Source organism: Cyanistes caeruleus, chromosome 2 (genome assembly GCF_971803275.1).
Source record: "Cyanistes caeruleus chromosome 2, bCyaCae1.hap1.1, whole genome shotgun sequence".
Classification (NCBI taxonomy): Eukaryota; Metazoa; Chordata; class Aves; order Passeriformes; family Paridae; genus Cyanistes; species Cyanistes caeruleus.
Genome location: NC_141702.1, coordinates 111,525,789 through 111,547,159, shown reverse-complemented (window position 1 = coordinate 111,547,159; position 21,371 = coordinate 111,525,789). Strand labels below are relative to the sequence as shown.

The window sequence follows — 21,371 nt, the reverse complement described above, 5'->3', positions numbered from 1 at the left end:
GTTTGGTTTGTTTGGTTTTGGTTTTTTTTAGAGAAACAAGTTGTTAAGTGATACAAGTATGTCTTTTTGTATTTTACTTTTCCTTATTTAACTTAAGGGTTAATGTATTTGTTATGAAACTCAGCAGTGGTTAGAAAGAAGCTAAGATCTTCTTTTGTTTTGTTTTTTTTTTCCCCTAAAATTTGACAGTGTGTGGTTAATACGGTATCGCAGATAGAAGAAATAGATACAGAAGTGGTTGTTAAGTAAGTATGCAGCCAGATTTTTTTGTTTGGTTTTATTTTTGGTGGTGGTGGGTGGGGATAGTATGTTTTTTAGCATAGATAAATTTACTGTTCTAATTTTTACTTAAATTTCCCTATAATTAGGATTGTGCTTCTCTTGCATCTTAAGACTTCTTTTGTCCCCCTCTGGGAGTGCTTTGCTTCTCATTCAGATTCTAATGTTACCTTAAATTTGCCTTTGAAATAAACACTAAAATTCTGTGAATCTCACTACATGAAGCATATATCTCTTGAATATATCTCCAATTGAAAGCATTTCCTGTTGCCATAATCTGGGATTTAGTATTAAAACATGTCATTTAGTTTAAGTTCCTCCTCCATAATCAAGAACAGGAGCTATCCAGAGAGGAGACCAGACAACTTTATCCATGGGAAGGGTCCATCAGGAACCTCACCAAGCCCAGCAAAGGCAAATGCCAGAGCAGAGATGAAGATGGAGCCAGGCTCCTCTCAGAGTTTGCACAGAGGGCAGTGGGCACAATGTGGAAGATGAAAAATGCCAGTTGAATAGTAGGGAGAATACGTTCCCTATGAGGCTGGTCAAACACTGGAACACAAGCCCAGAGAAGCTGTGGAATCTCTGTTCTGGGATATGGTCAGTCTTTGACTGACCCAGAGCTCAGGGTCCAGAGCAACCCAGTGTAGTTGGACCTGCCTTGAGCAGGGCTTGGCCAAGGCAGCTCCAGAGGCACCAGCTCCAGGGGCCCCTGCCAGCTTCTGGTTTTTCTATGGCTTTATGATTCACTTGATTCAGCAAAGTGTTACCCCAAGATAATAAAAATAGTCCAGCTGATAAAGCAGAGTTGCAAAACCTGCATGGATTTCATACCCAGATTGGGAAATGACTGGGCACAGGGTCATATTTACGCACTGGATATTTGGTCACTTTTCTCCAGTGTTTAGTCTTCTGCTCTTGGGTCCTAACTATGTATTACTACTATTATTAGGTTTAATTTTTGTTCTGTCAATGATTTTTCTGCCCTTTTGCCACAAACAGCTGACTTGTATTTTAATAGCAGAAGTGATCTCATTGCAATGCCTTGCAAATTGAGCCTTTGAATGGGCTTAATAACACAGCTTTTTAACACTTGAAAAGTATTTTCATGTCATTTTTTTGGTAATTTTTTTTCCCTCTCACCTGGTTTGTGAAAGTGTTATTAACCCCCTTGTTGGTAACACATACCTATGCCAGGGAAGAGAACATTATGCCCAGGAAAGAACTGAAGGGTAAATGTGAACCTTTTATTTTCTTATAGTATGATCTAATTCTATACCCCTCCTTCCCCACTTCACTTACATTGTGTTGATCATGACTGTTGTTTAGGTGGTGTCTGTTGCTTGCCAGGTAAAAGTATACACAGTTTTCCTTATATTTGCAATTCCATTTAAAGCATGTTTTCTTTCCCTTTATGTGCCAGTAGGCATCATGGCCAGCAAACAACTGCTGTTTGCTGAATACTGCTCTTTTTTTAGGCTTGCAGACCAGATGAGGATGATGAATTTTCCTCAGTGGTTTGATTTACTGAAGAATATTTTTTCTAAGTTCACCATCTTCCTCAAGAGAGTAAAGGTAAGACATTCATTTACAAAGAACTTCATATAGTTCAGGCATGAAAGGGAATGAAGTTGCTTTTCCATTTGAAGTCTTAAGATGTTGGTTTTGCTTGTAGAGTTCAAACTTCTGATTGAAAGGAGATGTGAATATCGGCATCCAGAGCAAAAAGATTAGTGCTAACAAAGAGAGCAGTGACAAAGAGATAATACCTCTTTTGCTCGATTACTTCTAAGTTGCTGGGGATTAGGACAGGACTTCTGTACGTGTTAGATTGCTTCAAATGAGGTTTCTTTCACCTGTCTCAGAAACATCAGATATCAGTTGCCATCAGACAAATGGGTCTGCCTTTAAATACTAACTACACAACTGAAAGAAAAGCCAGGATTTAGTTTAATTTTGTGGGCAAAAGAAAATCTCTTTCTAGCACAAGCTTGTGGTACTGGGTTTTGGGGTGTTTTTTGGTAATAAAAGTTATATTTCATTCTAGGCAACGTTAAATACTATCCGTAGCGTGGTTTTCTTGGTTCTAGACAAGAACCAAAAAACCAGAGACCTGGAGGACACGTTACAGAAGAACTCTGCTAAGGAGAGCGTGGTGGACAGCGAGGTGGCCTACCTGACCCACGAGGGGATGTTCATCAGCGACGCCTTCGGCGACGGGGAGCTCCCGGCCGGAGCAGCCGACTCGGCCTCTCAAAGGAACACGTCCCCCAACAGCGAGCCCTGCAGCAGTGACTCCGTCTCAGAGCCAGAGTGCACCACCGACTCCTCGTCCAGCAAGGAGCACACGTCCTCTTCTGTTACTCCAGGAGGAGTAGAGATGATGTGAGTGAACACCCTGCCTGTCTCCACCTAGCAGCGTGGCCGGAACGAGGGGTGAGGTGCAGGCGGTTGTTTCTGGTCACACAGTACAAAAATGACTTTGGAGGAGTGTGCTTTTTAGGTAGGTGAAGTGTAGTAGCTCTCCCCCTAGAGACTGCCATCAGAGTGCACTGTTATATTTGCCCTTTTTTTCACCTCCATGTGAATTGGTACAGGGACTGATTCATGTCACTTCTTCCAGAAAAGAGCCCCTTCTCCATTAGTTTTTCTGGGGAGGCCGCTTGTGTAGAGAGCAGGAGAGATGTGAGTTCCTGAAAAACAGATTGTTTGTCATACCTTTAGCAGGGAGAAGCATTTCTGTTCCAAGTTCCCTATGGTTAAAACCCTATGTGGTTTGTTTATTTTTTTAAGTTTGTTTATTTTTTTAAGATGGCTTCATGGAATACACCTTGATAAATTCTAGGAAAATAATCTTCTGTTAGTCATCAACTGATTTAACTTGCATAAATAAATCCATCTCAGTGCTTTGGTTACATAGGCAGTACTGCTCTGTGGTGCTCCAGTCTCCTGAATTCCAATCTTCTGGCATCCTTTTATGTACCCCTTACTTGTGGCTGCAAGTCAGAGATATCTTTTGAAAAGAGCCAGGCATAATGTGTGTGGGACTCGGGCATGAACCGCTTCAAAAGCCAGCATGTCTGGATACAGAGTTATATGAAGCAAAACTGAAATACCACTTGTTACCCTGCTGAGAGATGGAAGACAGCAAGTGGCCTGCTCTTGCTGCTTGGTCCTTGAGTATCTGTACTTATGTGTTGAAGCAGCTGTTAGTTTTGATAGAGACCTTCCCCACCAAATGACAATGCTGGCTGAAGGAGATAGATTTAAAATAAATATGCTGTGCGTAAAGCACAGGCCTTTGTATGTCTGAACATCTGTCGTGTGCTGGAGGAGAAATGAAATGTGAAGAGGAGTCCAGGGTTACATGGAAGAGCAGGGAATGGGAAGGGGGTTGGATCCAAACTAGTCAGGAGCACTTTGCCAAGCTGGCTAAAAATACACCATCCAGCTAGAGCTTCTGAGGAGTAAAGTTGTTTCTGAGGCTGGTTGCATAACTTTGTTCTAAAATCAGCTTACTTCATCACTCTACTGGTTTTGTTTGCACCTTTGCTCTGTGCTTGGAGCAGGATAATAAAAATTCACAGAACAATATTGTAGTGTCCCAGGTTCTCTTCTGTCGTGCTGTCAGTCCTTGGGCTGGCCCAGAAAATTGTGATCTTCACTAATGGCATGAACCATGAACAGCAAAGCTGTGCTAAGTGCTGGCCTTGTACCACTAAACAAGTCATACAAGGTTTTTTTAAAAAGCACTACCTTAAGAGCCTGAAGTCTCAAGAGGTAATAGAATGACAGCCTGTAGATTAAGGCTGTGGGGAGTGCAGAGTATCTCTTTCAGGCCTTACACTTGCAGTGGAAGTTTATCTGTCTTATGCTGACATTGTGGTTTATCTGTCTTATTTTTGTGAGGCTCAAGTCTCACAGGAGTTGGGTAAATTTTAACTCAGTAAATTGTTAATTACATTTATTGTATCAGAAATGGCTATATCATGTTTACTCTTAGACCATTAATAGCAATTAGAATGCAAAATAAAAAAAAAAATGAAAGGATGTGCTGTTATACATTTCCCTCCTACAAGGGGCTGACAGGACCTTGACAGCAGCTTAGAAGATCCCATCTGTGTAAATTGACTTTGGTGATGAACTGACTGCATTTGACAGTTGCTGCAAGGCTCTTTCCTCCTGTGTGCAAAAATATCATTTGCTCCATAAACTGATGCTCAGCCAACTGGTTTTGTCATTTGTAGGATCAGTGACGACATGAAACTTACTGACCTGGAGCTGGTCAGGCTGGCAAACAATATCCAAGAATTACTTTATAACGCCTCTGATATCTGCCACGATCGTTCAGTCAAGTTCCTCATGGCAAGGGCAAAGGTGAGGAGCTTGGGTCAGACTGCTGGTGGTGCCTCATGCTTGGTGAGCATCTGCTTCCAGGTTTCTGCTTTAGTAAGGGTTCTGAGATGGCATCTGTGATGGGAGTATAGGAACTGTTCCTGTTGCCACAGGCTCTGCATGGTAATGCTCAGAGGACACCAGTGTTAACATAAATCATTGCAAGGCAGTGTTGGTTTCTTCTACCTATTTATTTCTCTTCTTAATATTCGGACTTGCTGTCTTTGATGCCTCATGTAGAGAATGTCTGTGTCTGACAAGGTAGCTGCTTGCTCTGCAGTCTACCCTGTCTGTCACATGTAGGGTTAAACAATGTGCCTCTTCAAACTGTAGTAACCCTCAGACATGCTGACTAGTTATTTCTGTATGTCTCTGAATTTTTGTAGTAGTGTTATTTCCTTACAGTGGTTTTCTTTGCATGCAGGATGGCTTCCTAGAGAAGCTGAATTCCAACGAGTTCGTTACTCTTTCTCGCCTGATGGAAGGCTTTATCTTGGATACTGAGCAGATCTGTGGCAGGAAAAGCATGTCCTTGAGAGGAGCCCTTCAGAGTCAAGCCAATAGATTTGTGAATAGGTTTCATGAGGAGAGGAAGACAAAACTAAGGTACCTCTGGGTAGACAGTCTTTGTGTTCTTCCATGAATAATTTTATGTATCATATGCCAGCCGAACACAATTTTTCATTGCCTAGAACATCAGTAAGATTGTTATACTTAAAAGCAAATGGTGGAAAAACTGTATTAGGCCCAAATTATTTCCAGTTGGTTTAGACTTTTACTGTTTTCATAACTTGCTTTCTTCAAGATTGTTCTACAGTTGCCTAAGTAAGTACAGTAATGGCTTAAAAAAGAGAAAGTACACAAAAGTAACACTGAAGGACAGGATTGCTCTGCTTTAGGGGTTTAAGAATAATTCACTTTCAGCTGTTTTCTAAAAAAAAACAAACACAAACTGCTCGGAGGAACAGCCTGGCCAGTAACATCCATCAAGTCTGATTGCTCTCATCCATCAAAAGCTGTTAAAATTCCAGTATTTAGACATTACTTAATTGGCAACGATCTCATAAAGACCTTTATTGCCTGGTGTAGTTTTTGGTCCCTTATGGCAGATTGAATGAACCAACTGTGAGACCTCTAGACCAGCACAGTGTTCTGTTTTGCTGCTGACAATTGTTGGGCACCTCCTTCTCATGAAGATCACTGACATAACATTTTGGGCCAGTGTTTTTTTTAAAAAATGTTTTTTAGCCTTACAGGCAAGAGAAGTGTCAAGACAAGGTATTTCTTTCTCAGCTTCCTCTTTTGTGTTTATAACCAGCCTGCTTTTGGACAACGAGCGCTGGAAGCAAGCTGAAGTTCCTGCCGAGTTCCAGGACCTCGTTGATTCAGTGTCAGATGGCAGAATTTCTCTCCCTGAAAAAAAACCAACAGGTGTGTGTCTTGCAGTCTTGCTGTGAAATGAATTTATTATCTGCAAATTCTGCTGTTGAATGTTGATGGACATATTCTGATAACATGCTGGATCTGTGTTTGCTTGCTGTCCTTTGGGGGGGATGAGAAGAAAGTTGATAGCTGTTCTCTTTTCTTTTTCTTTGTTTTTTTTTCCTATTACTGGTGTTGAGATGTCTTGTGCTGAAAGATTATCTGTTTATTTTTTGAAAACGCCCAGAAGTGTTGCCACAGGGAGTGAGCTGCCTTTTTATACAAATATTCCCAGTGCAGAGGCTTGCAGTCTCTGCACAAATTCAGTCTTTTTCCACAAGGTACTGCTAAGGAATTGCAAGGGACTGAGTAGCATGTGCATGTGCTCAGCCCTCCTTGTATGAAACAAAGCCTGCTCCTTCCCCCTTCTTCATCTGCCAGTTCAAATGGAAGGCAGCATGCCATGTGGCTGCTCATGGAAGGGAAACTTCACGTTCCTTCAATTATTTACCTTGCCACAGAAACCTCTTTTGACCTCAGAGAAGTAACTCTTTCCTTTTCCTGCCCCACTTCCCCGTGTGCACAGTGGGAATGCTTAATGTTTTCTTACCTCATGGGGATACTCATCCAATATTGCAGTGATGGGGGTGGGGAAGTGACTATCCAGAAGAGGAAGAAAACAAGCAGAGAGGGGGAGAAAAATGTCAAGAGATTAGAAGGAAGAAAATACAGTGATGTCATGGTGGAAAAACCCTGACCTCCCAGAAGGAACACAGCAGATAACAGAGTGTATTAAAGCAATAATCACTCCAGTTATGGAACACGACACCAAAATACGTTTGTCAACCATTGCTCGTAAAAAAACCTCCCGCAGCCTCCTTCAAGCAGATAATTTAATGTGAAAAACTGCATCAGTAAGAGCTCCTGTTATGAAGCCTGAGGAAAAAGTGACTTGAAGCTAAAATACTAATATACACAGCAAATCACTTGAGAATATATAGTAGAAAACCTAATGGCTTTTTCTGCCTTTCTTCTATGTGTAATCTGTTGTATTTGGAGTTTTTAAGTCCATAATGACTGTGGGGCTATGAGATATTTTTGATCTAAAATCATAGCAGATAATGAAGTAACTGTGGGTCATCCAAAATTTTGGATGGGTGATCAGCTATTTAATAAATACTGTAAAAGAGAGAAGTGCCTGCTACAAAGATTGTGGGTTTTTGCAAACCTTAGCAACGCTGTATTTTTATAAACAGAATTTTTTGCACTTGTTTTTGTTCAACTCATCCTTTTCCTGTCTTACTAAAATATCTAGCTACTGAAGAAAGAAAACCAGCTGAATTCCTTATTGTTGAAGGACAAAAATATGCAACAGTTGGGTAAGATGCACTCTTTTCTCTTAGTGGGTTAGTTGGCAAGAACTTTTGAGTAGAACTGTGATGAATGATAACAACTTTAGTAATCTTATTTAAATTATAAATCCCTCTCCTTTCACAGACTAGTTTCTCTTTGGTTCCCAGAAGTTATAAAACACTACAAGCTCTTTGCTACATTTAAACGCCATTTTTTCCCTGAAGGGCTAGGTTTTAATATATAATTTTATTTGAATATTTTTTTCCAATTATTTTATGAAAACACACGTCTGAAAATACAGGTTTGTCTTCTGAGCACACTGTTATTTCTTGCAATCTGGGTTATCTCTGGCAAAAATTGCAGACTCTTAAAACAGTTTGGGATGAGAGACTTGTAGAGATCATCTTGTCCACCCTGCCTGCAGTGAGCAGGGACACCTTGCACAGGGCTCAGAGCCCTGACCAACTTGACCTTGAATGTTTCCAGGCCTGGGGCATCCACTGCCTCTCTGGGTAGTGTTCCATCATTCTCAATGTAAAAAATTTCTTCCTTTTGTTTAGTGTGAATCTACTCTCCTTTACTTTAAAACTGCTTGTTGCTCCTTGTCCAGTCACCAGCAAACTAGAAAGATTGTCCCTATCTTTCTTATAAGCCCCTTTAAGTACTGGAAAGCTGCAATCAGGTTTCCCCAGAGCCCTCTTTTCTCCAGGCTGGACAGTACCAAAATTCCTAAGTCCACTAGTGAATGGTTGCTTATCTTATTCAGAATAAGATATGGGCCATCTCTCAGAAGCTGAATATGCTATTTCTTAGTATTCTGGCTGATTTGAATTGGAAAGTGGTTTCTTAAAGCTGGTTTTATCAGAGACATTTTAAAATGTATGATACTCACTTATTTCTTTCATTTAAAAGCATGCTGTGTTTCCAGAGACTGAGGCTTAAGCATTAATTATGCATGAGAGTGTTTTTGGAGAGGGAGTAAAGCCTGGAAGATCTCACTCCCTAGAGTTCTAACATCAATTTGCACCAAACTTAAAAGGTGTGATGTACAGGATATCTTGGACCAGCTGTCATTTTATGAGTTGGTTCACGATGATGTGTCATTGTTCAGTTGGAAACAGAATCTGGTGGCTGAGAACTTCTATGCCAGGCAGATGATATCACTGCTGAAGAGCATTTCAGGTCGAGTAGAAGCATTGCTCTAAAGGATGAAATTTGCTTAATATATGATGTGTTTGATAACATACCTCTGCTCACTTGAAACTTGTTATATTTAGCTCTGTGAAGCAATTGAGAGCTTCACGGTGCAAATACTTGTTTCATTTCTACACACTTCTACATCCAGTTTCGCTGCATCTAATTAAATAGAATGCATTCATCACAAATGCCTCGTGTTCACAAAACATTCTCCAGGTGTTTATTTTCAGTTGACTTGTTATCATCTTTCTGCACTCTACTGCCTAAAGGAAGAAAGAGATTTAACTTTTTGAAATGTTAAAATATCTTCTCTGAACGTTTGATCTTGCGTCAATTTTCCTGCCTTCTGTGTGTTTGAATTCAAAGGAGCATGCTTTTGCTCTATGGAGAGCCTTCTTAATTCCATCCAGTAGCTCCCAAATTCTCCAGTGCCTGCTGAGTTCAGGAGAAATTACAGGTGTTGAGCATCTTGGAATATTTGGTGCTGTTTTCTTCACAGCTGCCTTCTCTGTTTGTGACTCCTTAGCATTTATTACATATTTTTCAGAGATTTTCTTTCATATAAAATACTTTCTACACACACCACCCTGTGGAATGGGTATTGGTTGTAACTATCTCTATGTAGATCTCTTTTTAAGTTTCACTTCTGCTCCATATCAGTTAGTGGATTTATTCAATGCTCTAATCTCAGCATTGGGTAGCTGTCTATCAACATGATTGGCCTGTGTTTGATTTTGCAGCATCTTTTGTGCCCTGGGATGACGTATTTGGCTGTTTCCTCTCTTTCAGGACAGTATTGCTGCTAATTAGAATAATCCTGGAGTACTGCCAGTGTGTGGATAACATTCCTTCCATCACCACTGACATGCTGACCCGCCTGTCAGATTTACTGAAGGTATGGCTCCAAATGTGCCCCAGTGCCCAGCAGGGGCAGGCAGGGTGCAGAGAACATGTCTTACTCTCAATAATGCTCATATGTTTTTCTGATTTCATATAAATTATAAAAATTATCTAGAATCATTGTGTTTGCTACTGTGCCATAAGGAAACCTTTCAAGCCAAAGGCATTAAAGATGGCTGTTCACCTGGAATATGGGAAATCCCATCTAGTAGTATTTGACATGGCTGCCTGTCCTTCAGACTGTGTGTAGGATTAATGCTGCTGAAGAAAAAGCAGTTTGATCCCAGATGCCACAGAAATACATACCTATATTGAGGAAGGAAAGAAGTCCCTTGGTTTTTACAAATCAGTAGAGGTATAGTCAGTAGAGGCATGAAAAATAGTTTGGGATGAAGGTTCTGATGATGAAACATCAGGACCTCTTTGTCATTTATTTCTCAGTAGAGAAGAGGAAAGCTGGTAAAGCCCAGACACTGCAAGGTAATATGAGTAATCAATAATAAAAGGAGGACATTAATGCACCTTAAAATTGTCATATTTACATATAGATACACACACACACATACATGTATCTGTATAGGCTCCAAAGCCTAACAGTTAATTTATGTCAAGGTTTTCACTTGTATCTTTGCCCACAAAGGTTGTTATCAGGTATATGAGTTCTGAACATGAGCCTAATCAATGAAAAACAAGCAGATTCAATCTCCAGAAGATTTTACATAAGGTAGGGGGTAGGAGAGGGGAAACAAACTCCAGGAGATGGACCTTTAAATATTTGTCCTATTTATAGTTTGTGTTTGAATAACCAGATGCAGGGAAGACTGCTCTCTGCAGTTGTCATTCAGATTCATACACAAATTCTCCCTTTTAAAAGCACTATCCAAGGCTATATCAGTATATCTGAGCTAGCCCCTATTCAAGTCTCCTTCTCCAGCTGCTGCTTCCCTCAGGAATTGCAGCACCTTTTCACAGGTAGGATAGCAGTGAATGTGTCAAACTTGGCCAGATTTGCATAACTCCTTCTACTTACCTTACCTCATTCTAGCTCTGCCATTTGTGATTTACTTCTTGGTATTCAAACATCATGTGCAGTTTAATTACTGTATTTTTTATCTGTGAGCAAGGTGCCATCAATTGGACAGATGTCAAGAAGAGGTAGAAAAAATAAAAGCTCATTTATTACACTTGGAACAAAATCGAGCCACTCCAGGTTTCTTGGCACTGTACTTTTTGTTTGACAGCTGTCAGAGCCAGCAAACTGAGAGTAGCAAGTGCTAGGTTTGATTGTGATGGAAAACAGAAAGCATTTCCAGGTAATGAAATTCCTGGCAGTTATGGGCTGTGGCTGCACCCTGAAGGAAAAGTTCAAATACAGCTGTGTATGAGAGGAATCATGGAATCCTTTAGACTGGAAAAACCTCTAAGATCAATCAAGTCCAGTCATTTACCCAACACTGCCAAGGTCACCACTAAACCATGTCCCCAGGGCTACATCTACACATCTTTTAAATACTTCCAGGGATGGTGACTCCACCACTCTCCTGGGCAGCCTGTTCCAATGTTTGACAGCCTTTTCAGTGATTATCCCTAATATCCAAACCCTGGTGCAACTTGAGGCCATTTCCTCTTCTCCTGTTGCTTGTGGAAGAAGAGGCTGACCCTTACCTGGCTACACCCTGCTGTCAGGGAGTTGTAGAGAGCAAAAAGATCCCCCTGAGCCTCCTTTTCTCCAGGCTGAGCTCCCCTGGCTCCTTGAGCTGTTCCTCATCAGACTTGTGCTCCAGACCCTTCTCCTGCACCTCAGTGATGTTAGGGGCTCATACTGAGCACACATGGCTGTAATTACTGGGGTTGTTCAGGTGGTGCAGACAAGAGAAGGCTCCTGGCCTTCCTGCTGGGTGCAGGAATGCTTTCCTCCCAGCAGGCACAAGGAGGAGGTGTTGCTCTGTTGCAGGCATTCTGCTCCTCACTGCTCTGCCTGCACCAGGCCATCTGGGAGCAGTCATTCCCACAAAAGGCAGGGACACTACATGTGTCCAGCACCCTTTACACAGACCAGGTTTTTGATGGTTTGCCTCACAGTTAATACTAACCTGAGCTAAATACCATGGAGGAGCTTAGGCTGTGTGAGATACAGCTGCCTTTGGCTCAGTGATTCTACTTTAAGGTCCACACAGAGGTGTAAGAAAAAGGTTCTGTTTTTTCTGGAGAAGATGAAGTGAATGTGAAGCAGTTTCAGCCCCTACCCTCTGTCTTGAGAGCAGTGTAAGTTATGCCTCTCTCTGATCAGGGGCCACAAGTAGCTGTGGTTCTGTTGTGGCATGAGGTCTGGGTTGCTTTTCTGGCCCTGATGCACCATTCTGGCAGCCCAGAGTTGGCAGGGGCGGTTCACGGTGGCTCTGTGGGCCTTCATTTTGTGACTGATACCAGGCAATAGCCAGGAAATTATTTTCCCTTTTTATACAAGTACAGTTGGAATTTTGGGTTTGTTCTTGCATTATCATGAAGAAAGACCTGAGGAGCAGAATAATCCCCCCTGCCCTCAAAAAGGAGGTTTTTGTGAGGACAGTCCTCTGTGTTGCAGACAAAAACTGCTGGGCAGTCTTGTCACAATTTCTTCTCCATCTTCAGGTGTATGAGAAAGGGTCAGGTCTCTCTAAGTTTTGCCTCTCAATGTCTACAGGCAGTTCTGTTCAAATATGAGCCATGGGACTTCTGCTCTACATTCAGTGCAGGAGTTGGGACAGCAGCAGTGGCTTTTCTGCTGCGTCACCCAGTGAGTCTCAAGCTGGGTGAGGAAGCAGAACTCCAGTGTAAGACAGAACATGCTGATAGCAACTGTCCTACTGTCCAGAGGCTTTGTTGGCCTATGTGCTTTTAATGATAACTTCTTTTCTCCTGGAATTAAGTTAGTAAAGTCTAAATGTGAGTTGTCAGCTATACCTGGAATTCTTACAGGATTGGCTTTTCATCATTTCTTAAATCCAGTATTTCACAATGTTACAAACATAGATTCAGCCACCTCAGCAGGAGGGAGTTTCAGCACTTTCAAGTTTCCTTTAACATCAGCAGTGGAGAAGGTCAAGAGCCTGAGCAGAAACCTTTTGTCTTGATGTTTTCCACTCTGATATTACATGGCTACTTTACAGAGGAAAAGTAGTAAAACTCTGGAATTTGCCTTCATAATAACTTACTTAATCTTGCAAAATTCTATTGATGGTGTTTCTAAACTGAGGGGTTTTGTAGTTTATAAAGAGTTAACATGCATTTCCACTGTCCTTCTTTTTCTCACAGTATTTCAACTCTAGAAGTTGCCAATTAGTGCTCGGAGCCGGTGCATTACAAGTTGTTGGCTTGAAAACAATCACTACAAAAAACCTAGGTATGGATTTTTATATTTAAAATGTCAAAGCTTGTTCCCCTGTCTGTTGAAAATGCAAGTGTAGGAAAGTTCTTAATATCTATGATAAGCTGTGTTTGAGCTGTGGGGCAGTGTGTACACACAGAGGGTGATAAGACCTTGCCAGTTACCTGCCTGGAGTATAGTTTTAAACTTCCTTCTGAAATTAAGAGCCTTTGATTGGTGGTTTGGAGCAGCTTTTTAAATTTAAAGTTTCCATGTTTTAGGGTGAGAAACTGGTGAGATTGCCAGTCTGTATTTTCCTTCTGGAAAGGGAACAGCCTGATGGGAATGGGTTTGAGAGGCTGTGGGCCACAGCTGGGCCAGGTTTTTGCTGCAACATGTTTGGCCAGTGTGGTGACCACACTGGCACCAGTGTGTATCCTGCTGCTGGCTCAGGCCCTGTTGGGAGAAGCCTGGTGTTCTGGGATCCTGTTGGCACTGCAGCAGGAGCAGGTTCAGGGCAGGTCAGTGCTGGCAGGGCAGGGTGTTTTGTTCAGCACTGCAGCAGAAACACTGCTGCCTTGAGAATGTGGTTGCTGAGGTTAAGTGGCTGATGAGTCAGGTCTTCAGAGATCTCTCCGATGTCTGTGTGTGCTCAGGGCCCAAAATGTTGAGTAAACACTCAAGCCTCTTGTAAGATCTGTCCCTTACCCCATCTTACCAAAGCTGGGTGTGGGCAGCTGGGTACCAGTCTGGCATCTTCACTGGGCAGGGGTTCCCAGGGAAAGAAACACATGCCTCTCTGCTTTTAGAACAGACAAAAGCCCACTCAGTTAAATTGTGTCAGGTCTGTTGCTTATGTAAAGGAGATACAGTCCATACAGAAATGACACTTCCTGTGTGATAACAATGTTTTTTCTCTTCCTGGATTCACAGCCCTTTCTTCACGTTGCCTCCAGCTCATCGTACACTACATTCCCATTATCAGGGCTCATTTTGAGGCTCGGCTGCAGCCGAAGCAGTTCAGCATGCTCAGGCATTTTGACCACATCACAAAGGTAATTCTTCTGGCATTTCCTGGAGCACAAAGTTCTGCTTTTCAACTGTACTCTGAAGAACATGAATGCCAGTAGAAAATGAAACCTGCTTTCTTCCCTTACAGGATTATCATGACCACATAGCTGAAATTTCAGCAAAGCTCGTTGCCATAATGGATAGCTTATTTGACAAACTATTATCCAAGGTAATGATTTATGGAAATACTTATACACTCTCTAAATTGCAACTGGAGGTCTCATTGTATACAGTCTAGATGTTTCAAATGGAGTCTTAAACTTTACTAACCAGGACTTGTTGGAAATTCTTTTAACTATATACATGGAAAGCTCTGTGCTGTTCTCATGAATGTGTCTTGTGTTCACATTTGCCACCTGGGTGTCAGTCACCTTCACTCCCAGAAAAATGTTTCGTTGGCTGCTTCAGCAGGAAAAGCAGTGCTGTGGCTGGCACAGATGCTCGGGTGTTCAGGAGCTAAAGTGCTCTCTTACCACTGACAGCTCTTGTCTGCAGCCAGGCTCAGCAGGTCCTGTTTCCTGCTCTTTCCAGCAGTGAGGGCAGCATTTCCAGCAGCTGAGGAAACAGCAGGAAAGTGCTGAGGAGGAAGAGTTTTGGCGGGGAAGGACCAGCCCATCTGTTGGGCTGCAGTTCTGGGGACTGGAGGTCTGTGCTCAGCAGTTCCTGCTCTGGAGCAGCATTAGTGCTCCTGGTGTGTTTTGGTGTTTGAGCAGTGCTGCAGTGTGGTCCTGGGCTGGATCTACTCTGACTCACCTCAGGGTAGAACACACTGAGACACCTCTTTGGCCCACAGATACACAAAGTACATGACCTTTTAAAGCTCTTAGTTTTGTGCTTTGGATCTAAGGGTTTTGGGGAAAAAAATGAGCTGTTTCATGACAGGAATAAATTAATTTTTTAGTGACAGATTTGATTGATTGGCCTGGGCCAATGTCTTCCTACAAGGAGCTCATGAGAAGCAGGGGAACAGAGACTGGGGACAGGCTGATGAGAGCTGTAGTGGGACAGGCAGCATTTCTGTCTTCCTTGCTGTTTCTCTTATTTTTATTGTTACTTTATGTTGTGCTTTTTCATTTCATCTGTTTCTTTGGTCTGTCAAGTAGTGCTGCCTAAACTTAGGGTGGAAAAAAAAATAGCCAAAAGCATTTAAATTGGGATTTCCCACTCCTATTGTGTTTACATTTAAAAAAAATGTTTTGGGGGGTTTTGTCCCTCATAAAAGTAGCTGTTATGTAAAGTAACATGGCTGTTTGGTTACTGTATCTCTTGAGAATAAAAAACAGATGCAAGAATTTGTATTACTGATGTTAAACAAGTGTAGCACACAACAGAGCAGGAACACAATTTATGTTCTTGATGGCAGTTAGGGAGGACTGATCCTTTATTGTCCCTCCATCTTCACAGCCCAGTGTCCCTTTGGGAACTGGCACAGGATGTAAACTGGGACTGCTCCTGTCCTTTAGAGCTCTTGAAGGCTGAATGACAGTGCTTGGCCCACATGAATGGAGCCCACAGAGTCCAGGACCAAAGGATGGTTGATTTTCTTCCATTCCTAGCACATACCATCCTTTGGCTCTTCTTGTTCCTAAAAAATGAAATCTTGGCACTGAAGGCTTTGAAGAGAATAAACCCAGGACATTTGCAAATAGGCATGTTAGTGTGTTCCTGAATTCAGGTGTTTTTCTGAGTCCAGCTATTTCAGTGTCCTGTGGATGAAGTGGTCACCTGCTCTGAGGTGTGTAAATCCTCACGAGTGAGTTCCATAGCAGTGGGTGCCTGGCACACTTCAAACCCAGAAATTCCTGCTTTGTAGGAAATGAACAGTTGGTGCAGTGGACAGGATACTGACCTGGCACTGGGTAATACAAGCAAGTTACTGCTGCATTTCCAGCCTCTGCTTCCCCTGGGAACTCCATGGCAGGGGAGCTGTCCTCACCCAGTGCCACTGAGACAAGGCAGTTCACAGCAGCACAGACTCCTCCCCACAGCTGTCTTTGGCAGGGAAATACAACAGGAATGGGGTTTTTACAGGAACAGTGGAAATAATAAAATCAACAAATGGGAAGGGCTCATCCATTACCATGAATGGAAAAAATCCAGTGCAAGTTCTGAGCTTCTCTTGGAACTTGCTGTCTTGTGACTGTTTGGACAGAAGAGCAGTGAGGTTCTTTCTGATCCCTTGTGGTATTAAAGGTGTTGACCTCAGCTGCAGATAAAAATGGCTGGGAGATCTGGGGCTTCTTCATGGGGCTGTTGCTTTTCCCCCTGACAGTGAAGAGTTGGGTGTGGCTGTAATCATGTGGGAGCCACTGCTGCAGCTTCCCAGTTCCCTCTGGCTTAACATTGTGCTGGGAAATTGGAAACAATTTCTTGTTTAAGTTCCTTGTCGTGAGGCACGATTGATCTCTCACGCTGGGTGGTTGTTCCATGGAACAGAAAGTGTTATTTTTCTGCTACTTCTGTCAGAATTAGGTCATTGGTTTGGATTTTCTGTAAAGACTTCCTCAAAATTCCCCATTTCTTTTTTCTCTTGTGCTCTGACAAGCTTTGTTCCCTTTCACAATTCAGGCCCACGTAAAAGCAGGCATCTCCTCCAATCTGTTTGTAAGTGATGTAGTTAAAACGATTCAGTTCTTTCCTGATTTGTGCAAGGTTCCACGGGGAAGTGTCACCCTCCCAAAGGTGACCTGCCAGTGTGTCACCCAGGCCTGTGATGGCACAGCCTCTCCACTTGGAACTGCAGAGCTGGCTTCACTGGTCCTGGGACAGCTTTTCAGTGTTTCTGAAATCCTGTTCAGATCTTCCCTATCCAGAGTGGGGATGTAAGAATTTTGTTCCCTTTGTAGCAAATCCCATGCCATTTGGTGTTTTCCAATGCCTTATTTCTTAGATTTCAGGCACTGGGAGAAGGGATGGGTTTTTTTACTTTGCTTTCCAAGAGATTTCTGCAATGTTCTTGTGAGGTTTTTTTTTTGTATTGTGATATGGTTGGGGTTTTTATTATGGCAGATAGATGAGATTTCAGGAGTCTCCATTTATTTATGGTTTCCTTTCCTTGATTCTTCAGAAATTGGGATGTGCATGATCCTAGACAAGCAGAATTCTCTTAGGAAGTACTCAAGGGGCACATTTCTCAGAGGCAGAAGTGCTTGTCTGTTATTGGCTTGTACCAGTCTGAAGGAGAGAGCCAGCTCGCAGCCACTGCATCTGCTGTTCCTGGCTGGATCAGATCATGCCCAGCCACCCTTTTAATTTGTGGTGTGCTAAATGGATCTTGATTCCTGATGTTATTAGCAAAACAGGTGGCTGTTGGGAGCTCTCCTACATAAACCATTTTAAAGTGGCAGAAAGGAGTTAACTGGTTGTGTGTTTATTTCCAGTATGAAGTGAAAGCCCCTGTTCCTTCAGCATGCTTCAGGAATATCTGCAAGCAAATGGCAAAGATGCATGAAGCTATATATGATCTCCTTCCTGAGGAGCAAACTCAGGTGAATGTTATTTTTGAGCTTCATCTCACAGCTCACTTGGAAATGCACATGGACTTGGGAACAAGAGAGACTTTATCTGGGGAGAGGGGAATTCTTTTTTGAGTCCTGGTGAAACCCACACGTTAAAGGCCTTGGCAGCAGTCACACGGACAGCTTGGGCTGAGCTGAAGGAAGCATTCCAGTGTGTAGGGAGAATGATGAGGCACACAAAAAGTATGGATTTCAGGATTTTGAGCTGCCTTTTTAATGTCTAGAGATGGCAATCCAGGAATTAGTGCTGAAATGCTATGCAAATGGCAACACTTCATGGCTTGAGTGCAGCCCTCTGAGAGGATTATTCTGTAACACTGCTAAGAATCAGTGGCTTCCAAAAGTCCCTAAATGTATTCTGCACCTGAATTGTACCAGATGTGCTTTTGCAGGATTTTGCTGCAGTCATTGCTACTGTGGAGTTGCAAATCTTAAGGACGGGAAGGACCGATCCAGTCATTGAACACAAGTTGTCATTTCTCTTTCATATTAGGTTAAATGGTCCCTTCTAGCACAGGAACGAGATATGTTATCTTCTAGGCTTAGTACAAGTTGCTAGATACTTTAGACAGCAGAGGAGAAAAGTTCATGTTCCAAAGAAGGTGTCCTCTAAGTGCCACACATAACAAGTAGGTGATGCTGTCCTGTAACTTACAGACTGTACGTGGCCAGAAAGGCAAGGCCAAAGCACTGGCAGAAGGAAGAATCACACAAGTTGCAAAGAAAAAACTGAAAGTCACTGATTGAGGGTGTTGGCAGTGATGTGAGCATGGGCACAGTTCCTTATTCTGCTGCTGTGGTTTCTTCCAGATGTTGTTTTTACGAATTAACGCAAGCTACAAACTCCACCTGAAGAGGCAGCTGGCCCACCTCAATGTGGTCAATGATGGAGGACCTCTGAACGGGTGAGCTGGGGCTCTTCTCTTCTTTCAATGTTTCAATAAGCAGGCATTGTCTTCTGCAAGGAAATCAGGATTGCAGAATCACAGCTCCATGTTTTAGTATGTCCCATTTGGAGCTTTCTTACAGTAAAGGACATGACTTGTGCCACTCCACAGTAGCTAGGAGTGCAGTCCACTTGGTAGCAGACTGGGAACTGGACATTATCCGACTGGAAACCTGCTTGTAGGTGTCCTCAGCTCGTGGAGTACTTTCTCTCCCTTTGTGTGACAGCAACAGCCACAGTTTAATTAGCAGGAATTGTGTGATTCCTGAAACAGTTTTGAAACGCAGATGGTGACTCATGGTGCTGGCAAAGTAAAAATAGGAGAAGACAGCGTTTCATCTGTGTAGTGGGCAGCTCTGCAGGAATGGTTTTTAGAGCAGAACTAGATTTGAAACAGAGATTATGCTCAGAGAGCTTTTTCCCTTCCCTGCCACAGCCCACTCCATCCCCAAACAGGTCAGTGGTACCTGTTGTGAGAGAGGGTGCCTGGCTGTGCCTGCTGTCCCCACCTTTCAGGAAAAGCTTCTTGCAGGCTGAATTCTGTTGTCAGTTGGACTGTCCCTTGAAACAGTGGAGTTTTTAATTGTTCCTTATGACCTGGGGGCAGTGATGTGTTTGCAGTGTAGCAAGGGTGAATAAAACTCATGGGCCTACCTGCCCACAAGAAAAGATAGTCTTAGGTTGCAGAAGTCAGAGAAGAAAGTTGATAATGTTTCAAATGGAATGAAAGCAGCCCCAGCTGTAGTGAGAGCCCTTAGATGTGCTTGGGCTGTCTCTCACTGAGATTTCCAGTCCCAAACACGGTGCTGTGCTGTGCTGTCTTCATCCTGTTGGTTTTGTTCTGTCCTTGTGGCTGCGTGCATCTCTTTCAGATAGGAGGATTAGGGCAGGTGTTCCTGGTGATGTGCTGGGACTGTTTCCCAGCAGTCAGGAGCTCTCAGCTGGCCCAGGACTGTCTGATGGCAGCAGTTTTGGACTTCAGACACATCTCTTAGGGAGGTGGGGCTCTTTGAGAAGGGGAACATCAAACCCTGGATGGCACTTGCTGCTATTTCTGCAGCCAGCCTTCACTGACCAGGTTTTTAATATGGTTTTCTGATTATGTTTAAGCTGCTTATTTCTGTAATAATGGTAAAAATCAAGGCCTGTGAATCCTGGTTAAAATTTTTACTATGTAAATGCAACTTCTGTTCCTGCATCTTGCTAGCAAGAAGTATCATGATCCCTGACATGTTTCAACAGTATCTGAGAGATTCTAATTCTGTATAAACTGTTATAAACAATACAGCTGTTGTGCTGTTCATTTGCTTTTTACCTTAATCTTAGAATCATACAATATTTCCCTTCCAGAATACAGAAGTTAATGTTGCAATAATTAATATTCTTAGTTGGAATGGAATTGGGGGTTTAAGTCTAGATAAGCCTGGGATTGCAGCAAGAGAATAGAAGTTTTAAATGCCTAATTCCTGTTGAGTTTTCTGAACCCATGGTTTGATCTCCCTTCCCTAGAACTAGTTTTATACCCAGCAGTAATCCTGTTATGGATGATCACTGCTGTAAAATAAACCACATCCATAGCATTCAGTTTTGAACTGATACTTAAAATGTCTAATCCAGGCATAGGATTTGAACATGTATTGTAACAATTGTGTGCCAAAGTCCTCAACAAACCCTGTCTGCTTGCCCAGGCACTCCAGGTGGATGTGATGGGGTCACATTCTAATCTTGTTGTGTGTTTCACTGCAGGCTGGTTACTTCAGATGTGGCTTTTTACACTGGAAACCTTCAAGCTCTGAAAGGCCTTAACAACTTAGATCTAAACATGGCTGAAATCTGGGAGCAGAAGAGGTGATAATCCATTGGGAGCAGTCACTTGGCTCTGACAACAGACTGACTTTCTTCTAAGCAGCGTGGTGACAGTGAGGTGAATACTTGAGCCCAGAGCCCCAGAAGGGGCAGGACTGAGAGTCGGGGGAGCTTAGACTCAGAGGGAGCTGCAGGGAGCGATCCTGCCAGTCTCTTTCAGCAAGAAACAAGTGATCAGCTGTCTGTGCAATGTTTTTTCATTCTCTCTGGAAACAGACTCAGGTTTCTTTGGACCAAATCCAAAAGAACACATAGCTGTAACACAGCTGTAGTTGTCTAGAATGCTCTGTATATCTTTATATTAAAAAGATGCTTTGCATTTCTTCTAGTGCAATGAAATTCACATGGTGTCCCACCTTATTTAATGATGGTACAATATAAAAATCTTGCAGTTGGAACTCTGTAGAAAATGTTTTTCTCTATGAAACTATACTGTTCTAAAATTTATTTTTTTACAGAACTTTATATAAATAAATGTCTTTTGATTGCTCGCATCTAGGATTCAGCTTTGTTAGGGAGCAGTCCTGTTCCAGGGGATTTCTCAGGACCTAAAATCTGGAGACAAGTTTTTCTAAGCAAGGGCCAGTTCCTCAGAGTCATTCCCTGTGGGAGAGAGGAGTGACCTGACCCTCAGTTAGCAGTGACAGGCTAGCAGTGGGGCTCCTTGGGGAACTGGAAGGTGGGAAAAAGGCTGGTGTAAGGATGGCCACCTCCAGCTGCCCATGGGCCCTGCCAGCAGGGAGAGACCTGGACACAAAGAACAGGGCAGGAAGAATTTAAAAGTTTCTAGGCTGCTTATAAAAGGCTGCACCATGCAGCTGAAAATCAATGTATTGTGGAGTTTTTAATACTACCTTTAACAGACTGGAGGCTGTCAGTACTCAGTACAAGTGCCTGTGTTTCTCACCTCACCCCTCTGTACCTGACCCCAGTCGAGTGCCTAACCCTGAGCTGATCATGTCTGATGGAATGGTCTCTGCTGCAGTGTGTGTGCCTGTGGTGCCCTCAGCCAGGCTTGCTGACCTGTAGCATAACACGTGTCATTCGTTGTCAGTCGAAATAAAGCTCTAAAATCACG

The 21,371-nt window shown here is 42.7% G+C and overlaps 1 protein-coding gene across 7 annotated transcripts in view; it reads left to right on the top strand.

Annotated features, from left to right (window-relative positions):
- VPS54 (VPS54 subunit of GARP complex) overlaps window positions 1-21,370 on the top strand; it is a 47,142-nt gene extending 25,772 nt beyond the window's left edge. For all 7 annotated transcript variants that reach the window (XM_086879164.1, XM_086879169.1, XM_086879167.1 and 4 more), the window contains 14 exons: window positions 190-245; window positions 1,758-1,854; window positions 2,327-2,664; window positions 4,527-4,656; window positions 5,099-5,280; window positions 5,993-6,105; window positions 7,412-7,475; window positions 9,436-9,541; window positions 12,841-12,928; window positions 13,826-13,947; window positions 14,052-14,132; window positions 17,344-17,451; window positions 18,292-18,386; window positions 20,174-21,370. In XM_086879164.1, coding sequence (XP_086735290.1) covers window positions 190-245; window positions 1,758-1,854; window positions 2,327-2,664; window positions 4,527-4,656; window positions 5,099-5,280; window positions 5,993-6,105; window positions 7,412-7,475; window positions 9,436-9,541; window positions 12,841-12,928; window positions 13,826-13,947; window positions 14,052-14,132; window positions 17,344-17,451; window positions 18,292-18,386; window positions 20,174-20,279 — 1,686 coding nt within the window. In that variant the 3' untranslated portion in view covers window positions 20,280-21,370. The remainder of the gene's footprint in view (window positions 1-189; window positions 246-1,757; window positions 1,855-2,326; window positions 2,665-4,526; window positions 4,657-5,098; window positions 5,281-5,992; window positions 6,106-7,411; window positions 7,476-9,435; window positions 9,542-12,840; window positions 12,929-13,825; window positions 13,948-14,051; window positions 14,133-17,343; window positions 17,452-18,291; window positions 18,387-20,173) is intronic.
- Window position 21,371: the final 1 nt, after the last annotated feature.